General features: G+C 33.6%; 2 protein-coding genes across 2 annotated transcripts in view; one reads left to right on the top strand and one right to left on the bottom strand.

The window, feature by feature from the left end:
• Window positions 1-7,500, bottom strand: part of LOC137647862 (uncharacterized) — an 854,937-nt gene that overhangs the window by 314,386 nt on the left and 533,051 nt on the right. The window lies entirely within an intron of this gene.
• LOC137648367 (uncharacterized) overlaps window positions 1-7,500 on the top strand; it is a 204,306-nt gene that overhangs the window by 60,190 nt on the left and 136,616 nt on the right. The window contains exon 4 of the mRNA XM_068381295.1: window positions 3,509-3,574. Coding sequence (XP_068237396.1) covers window positions 3,509-3,574 — 66 coding nt within the window. The remainder of the gene's footprint in view (window positions 1-3,508; window positions 3,575-7,500) is intronic.

Here is a 7,500-nt window from a genome sequence, read left to right as displayed (position 1 = left end):
TACGGATCGTTTGTTCTTTGTCTACGCATACACCAAATAGTCTGGCCTATTCTTTCCACACTTTTCTGTATTCCCATACACCTGACAACAGTTCTTCTTCACCCAAGGGATTGCTGCACTGTAATTGTTAAGTGACTACTTTCTCTTGGTAAGGGTAGAAGAGACTCTTTAGCAATGGTAAGCAGCTCTTCTAGGAGAAGGATACTCCAAAATCGAATCATTGTTCTCTAGTTTCGGTACTGCCACGGCCTATGTATCATGGTCGGCCGGTCGTCCACTGTCTTTGGGTAGAGTTCTCTTGCTTGAGGGTACACTCGGTCACACTATCTGATTTTTTTCTTCTTTTTTTTTTGTTTTTTTTTTTTATAGTTTATATTATGAAAGGTCGATTTTAATGTTGTTTCTGTTCTAAGGTTTTTTTTTTATTTATTTATTGACTACTATTTATTTCCTTGTTTCCTTCCTCACTATGCCATTTCTCCCTGTTGAATCCCTTAGGTTTATAAAATCATGCTTTTCCAACTAGGGTTGTAGTGTAGTTAATAATAATAATAATAATAATAATAATAATGATAATAATAATAATAATAAATAGTAACAACAACAACATCAACAACATCAGCAACAACAATAATAATAATAATAATAATAATAATAATAATAATAATAATAATAATAATAATAATAATAATAGTCAGACAAGAGTTTGTATGAGTGAAATTCTACTGGAACGTCATTACATATTTCACTGAGCATCAAGGCGGTACATAAGAATAAGTTTGAGTACTGGAATAAAAACGTCTAGCTAATGGTTAGAGGAAAATTTAAACGAAAATAAGTACCTCCTCAATACTAGAATAATAGAAATAGTAGTGATAACACTAACATTCAGAATATGTGTAAACATGACAAGGAATATTGAAATATTTTAATGGAAACGAGTCGTTGTTATTTTGTGCGGTGCTTTTGGCTGTTGTGTAGGCCTGATTTGTGTTTTGACAGAGCCTCTAGCTAATTTGGTTATTCTACTATGGAAGTGAATGCTTCCAACGTGGTAATTTGCGTGATATTCAACTCAAGTTTGATTTAGTGGTATTAATACACGCACACACATATATATTTATGTGTTAGTGCGTGCGTTCGCACCCGCGCGCGTGTGCTCGTCCGTACGTGTATCTATGTATGTACTTTAGGTACTAATCTATCTATCCATATGTGTGTGTATATATATATATATATATATATGTATATATATATATATATATATATATATATATATATATATATATATATATATATATATATATATAAATACAGTATATATATATATATATATATATATATATATATATATATATATATATATATATATATATACATATATATATATATATATATATATATATATATATATATATATATATATATATATATATATATATATATAGGTAGTAGGTTGGCCAGGGCACCAGCCGCCCGTTGAGATACTACCGCTAGAGAGTTAGGGGGTCCTTTGACTGGCCAGACAGTACCATATTGGATCCTTCTCTCTGGTTACGGTTCTTTCCCTTTGCCTACACAGACACCGAATAGTCTGGCCTATTCTTTACAGATTCTCCTCTGTCCTCATACACCTGACAACACTGAGATTACTAAACAATTCTTCTTCACCCAAGGGGTTAACTACGGCAATGTAATTGTTCAGTGGCTACTTTCCTCTTGGTAAGGGTAGAAGAGACTCTTTAGCTATGGTAAGCAGCTCTTCTAGGAGAAGGACACTCCAAAATCAAACCATTGTTCTCTAGTCTTGGGTAGAGCTATAGCCTCTGTACCATGGCCTTCCACTGTCTTGGGTTAGAGTTCTCTTGCTTGAGGGTACACTCAGGCACACTGTTCTATCTAGTTTCTCTTTCTCTTGTTTTGTTGAAGTTTTTATCGTTTATATAGGAAATATTTATTTTAATGTTGTTACTATTCTTAAAATATTTTATTTTTCCTTGTTTCCTTTCCTCCTTGAGCTATTTTCCCTGTTGGGGCCCCTGGGCTTATAGCATCCTGCTTTTCCAACTAGGGTTGTAGCTTAGCATTTAATAATAATAATAATAATAATAATATATGTACATATACACAGTAGATACATGTCCATCAATATGTTTACAGTTCATCGTGTGAAGCATATACTATTACCTGTATTTTTTTTTTTTTTTTTTTTTTTTTTTTTTTTTTTTTTTTTTTTTTTTTTAGCAGACGTCATACCTTTCACTCTGATCGAAAAGCGAAAGACCAATCATGATAAGTGATATTGAACATCAACCTTTATAGTTCAAAGAGTTTACAAATAGACAAAGAAAAGCAAAATCACAGGGGAATAAAATATTAGTCACTATTTGTCAAATTTTATAAGAATAGACTTAAGATAGAAGAGACTCTTTAGCTATGATCAGCAGCTCTTCTAGGAGAAGGACACTCCAAAATCAAACCATTGTTCTCTAGTCTTGGGTAGTGCCATAACCTCTACCATGGTCTTCCACTGTCTTGGGTTAGAGTTCTCTTGGTTGAGGGTACATTTGGCCACGCTTTTCTGTTTTTCTCTTCCTCTTGTTTTGTTATTTTTTATAGTTTATAGAGATGTTTATTTTAATGTTGTTACTCTAATTAGAAATTTCATTTTACCTTGTTTCCTTACCTCACTTTGCTATTTTCCCTGTTGGAGCCCTTTGGGCTTATCGCATCCTGGTTTTCTAATTAAGGTTGTAGCTTAGCAAGTATTAATAATAACAATGATAATAACAATAAACATGATATATAATAATAATAATAATAATAATAACAATAATAAAAACAACAGTAATAATAATAATAATAATAATAATAATATTAGTAATAATGATGACAACAACAACAACAACAATAATAATAATAATAATAATAATGATAATAATAATAATAAATTTAAGAATTCCTGACGTGAAGTTCTCGTAAGGCGTTGTTTAAAAGCAAAGTGTCACTAGCTTAGTGACATTTATAACAAGCAACGATGTATTGAGAATAATAATAGGAATAGTTTGTTATATCTTGAGGGTACACTGAGGCACACTATGCTCTCTCTTTCCCTATTTCCTTTCCTCGCTGGTCTGTTTTCCCAGTTGGAGCCCTTGGGCTTATAGTATCTTGCTTTTCCAACTAAGGTTGTAGCTAAGATAGTAATAGTAGTAGTAGTAGTAGTAGTAGTAGTAGTAGTAGTAATAATAATAATAATAATAATAATAATAATGATGATTTCCCTGTTGGAGGCTTGGGCTTATAGCCTCCTACTTTTCTAACAACTGGTGTAGCTTTGATAGTAGTAGTAGTATTAGTATTAGTATTAGTAGTAGTAATAATAATAATAATAATAATAATAATAATAATAATAATAATAATAATAATAATGATATAGTGTACAAGGTACAAAACAGGAGTTGAATGTTATGTTATAATAATATTTGTTCTTCCCCTTCGTCCTCAGGAGAAGGACTGCAGGATCTTCATAGCCAGCTTCTCGACGGACTTGGCCAGAAAGGTCTTCTGTCAGGTAAGAGAAGAAACTGTTCATGTTCTTATTGTATTGGTCTGTAAGATTTGAAGAGGAAAGGGTTTAGTTGTTTTGAGGAAGAAATGGGTGTGGTCATTGGAGAGAGAGAGAGAGAGAGAGAGAGAGAGAGAGAGAGAGAGAGAGAGAGAGAGATTCCCAAACGATTAGGGCTCAGAAAAAAACAACGAGAGAGAGTCTGAACTGATTAGATCCAAAATAAAAAAGAGGGGGCGGGGGTTTGTTTAGTGTTGATAAAAAAGTTCTTTGTGTTAGATAGAAAGAAAAATTTGTTAATATCTCTGGATAGAAAGATTTAGAAAGATAGGGTTAATTTAGTCTGCTGATAAGAGTAAGGGAGAATATAGTATCATGAAACTGTAAAAAATGTGATCTTGAAATTCTGGCTCTTATTTTCTTCACTAAAATGCATAAATTATTTTTAGGCATCTTCCCAACAAAAAAATCACAGAGAAGACCTGATATCTCAGTAAAGATATTCTATTATTTTAAACTCTCAATAGGAATTGTTGGCAAATGACAATCGTGTATTCATTTACCAAAGAAGAGTAAATGTCTCAAAGCCTGAGGAAGAGAATCCTTCGTTTAAAATTATATTAAGACCCTGGAAAGACATCTTTTCAAACTCTCATCCAAGTTTCTCGGGATTTTTGTTTCAAACTCTTATCCAAATTTCTCTGAAAAACTAGTGATGAAGAGTCTATTATTATTATTATTATTATTACTATCCAAGCTACAACCCTAATTGGAAAAGCAAGATGCTATAAGCCCAGGGGCTCCAATAGGGAAAAATAGCCCAGTGAGGAAAGGAAATAAGGAAATAAATAACTGAAGAGAACAAATTAACAATAAATCATTCTAAAAAAAGTAATGTCAAAAGAGATATATCATATATAAACTATTAACAACGTCAACAACGAATATGTCATATATAAACTATAAAAAGACTCATGTCCGCCTGGTCAACAAAAAAGCATTTGCTCCAACTTTGAACTTTTGAAGTTCTACTGATTCAACAACCCGATTAGGAAGATCATTCCACAACTTGGTAACAGCTGGAATAAAACTTCTAGAGTACTGCGTAGTATTGAGTCTTATGATGGAGAAGGCCTGGCTATTAGAATTAACTGCCTGGCTAGTATTACGAACAGGATAGAATTGTCCAGGGAGATCTGAATGTAAAGGATGGTCAGAGTTATGAAAAATCTTATGCAACATGCATAATGAACTAATTGATCGACGGTGCCAGAGATTAATATCTAGATCAGGAATAAGAAATTTAATAGACCGTAAGTTTCTGTCCAACAAATTAAGATGAGAATCAGCAGCTGAAGACCAGACTGGAGAACAATACTCAAAACAAGGTAGAATAAAAGAATTAAAACACTTCTTCAGAATAGATTGATCACCGAATATCTTAAAAGACTTTCTCAATAAGCCAATTTTTTGTGCAATTGAAGAAGACACAGACCTTATATGTTTCTCAAAAGTAAATTTGCTGTCAAGAATCACGCCTAAAATTTTGAAAGAGTCATACAAATTTAAAGAAACATTATCAATACTGAGATCCGGATGTTGAGGAGCCACCGTCCTTGACCTACTTACAATCATACTTTGAGTTTTGTTAGGATTCAACTTCATACCCCATAATTTGCACCATGCACTAATTTTAGCTAAATCTCTATTAAGGGATTCACCAATATTTACTGACAGCATTTCCAATAATTGATATTTCGCTTGAAAGATAAATGTTTATTTTTAAAAAGTTTCGAAGTGCAGGAAGTGTTCATTAGTCGTAGTCTTAATACTACTTCGTATGATATATCAACAAAACCCCCAAAGAAATAATGAATTCCTCGCCTTGCTTGTACCAATCCTCTTTACCTGCATACTTTTTAGGCTACAGAAACCTGATACCCCGTATCCTTAACCTATCCTAGCGTGGCATGTCATATCTAAATTGGCCCTGAGCAGTGTGTCTCATCTTCTTACTTACTGTAGGGGATGTTTTTCTGGTCCTATCACACAGGGGCACCTAGTGCCTTACAGGTCCTACAAGCTCAGTTTATTGTGTACATTCTTAGGTATTTTGCGTATCACACATATTGCGTGTTTATTGTCAAATCAACATCATTGAAAAACTTAGAAAACAAGAGAGTCTTCAGTTTCTTCTTGAAAGCCTTAATATCTCCAGTCTTTCAAGTGTACTGGGGGAGCTTTTTGTATAGTCTCGGGGCCGGATATTTAAAAGCTCTAGAAACCTACAATAGACATACATCTATCATCTCTACGTGTCCAACTTAGTCCATGCTAGGGCCTCATGTCTTAGTAAATTCATCCCAGGATGTTGTGTCCCATCTAAACCACGCACGACCACCTTGTTCAGTGTCTCTCGTACTCTGTATATTAACTAATCCAACCTAAGATGTAATATCTTGAAATGTATTTGAGGTCAATGTTACTTATCAAAATCAAACATTAACAATCTAAACTGTTCCTAGGGACAGCATATCCTATATGTCTCCATGTCTCTATGGTAAGTTTAGCTGATTAATGAGTGGCTTCCCTAAGTTAATCCTACCAGGATGCTAATTCTTATCTAAATTGTCCCTGTGAACTATGTTCTGTCTAACTCATTCTAGATGTTTTGATTGCATATAACTCATCTTTAGCAGAACCATATAGGATGTCACGTCCCATCTAAAATATTTCAGAATATTAATAGTATTATTGTTGTTATTAAAAACCAAGCTACAACCCTGGTTGGAAAAGCAAGATGCTATAAGCATAAGGGCTCCAACATGGAAATATAGCCCAATGAGGAAAGGAAATAAGGAAACAGATAAACTACAAGAGAATAAATAATCTGAATAAAATATTTTAAGAACAGTAACAGCATTAGATTAGATCTCTTATATATAAACAATAAAAACTTCAACAAAACAAGAGGAAGGGGAATAAGATAGAACAGCGTGCCCAAGTGTACACTCAAGCAAGAGAACTCTAACCCAAGACAGTGGAAGTCCATGAAACAGACTATGGCACTACCCAAGACTAGAGAACAATGGTTTGATTTTGGAGTGTCCTTCTCCTATAAGAGCAGCTGTTTACCATAACTAAAGAGTCTCCTTTACCCTTACCAAGAGGAAAGTAGACACTGAACAATGACATTGCAGTAGTTAACCTCTTTTGCAAATAAAAATGTTTGGTATTCCCTGTGTTGTTAGTTGTATGAGGACAGAGAATGTCGAAAGAATAAGCCAGACTATTCGGTGAATGTGTAGGCAAAGACAAAATGAGCCGTAACCAGAGAAAGGATCTAATGTAGTACTGTTTGGCCAGTTAAAGGACCCGATAACTCTCTACCGGTAGTATCTCAACGGGTGGCTGGTGCCTTGGCCAACCTACTACTTACTATCGTGTGTAATTCATGTTAGGTCTCTGTGTGTTCTACTGACACTATGCTAGGACAGCGTATCCAATACAACTCAAACTATGACGTCATGTCCTACCTAACCCATTGTAAGATTCTGTGTTATGAATGAACTGAAACTAGGATTCTAGTTCATGATACACTTATCTTATTTTATTATTGTTTATCATAATTTGACTTGTGATTGCTGATGATTTCCAGTTTTTATAAAGAATCAAATCAATGGTTGTTTTCAATACAACTTTTCTCTACCTATTATGCAAAAACCAACACTCCTGTTTGATAGAAATGTAATCTTATCTTGCCACCAATTTTGGTTATTCGTTGTAAAGTTATGTAAATATTACATTAAGACAGTTACGTAAAGTTGCGAATTTTTGGGTTTTTGTGTAGCCAAAAGGTGAAGACGTAGTCGAGTTATAGGTGATGGAAGATATAACAGAATATTAAAACTATTTTGAACCTTATGTTACCC

Source organism: Palaemon carinicauda, chromosome 10 (genome assembly GCF_036898095.1).
Source record: "Palaemon carinicauda isolate YSFRI2023 chromosome 10, ASM3689809v2, whole genome shotgun sequence".
Lineage (NCBI taxonomy): Eukaryota > Metazoa > Arthropoda > Malacostraca > Decapoda > Palaemonidae > Palaemon > Palaemon carinicauda.
This window is presented reverse-complemented; position numbering and strand designations above follow the sequence as displayed.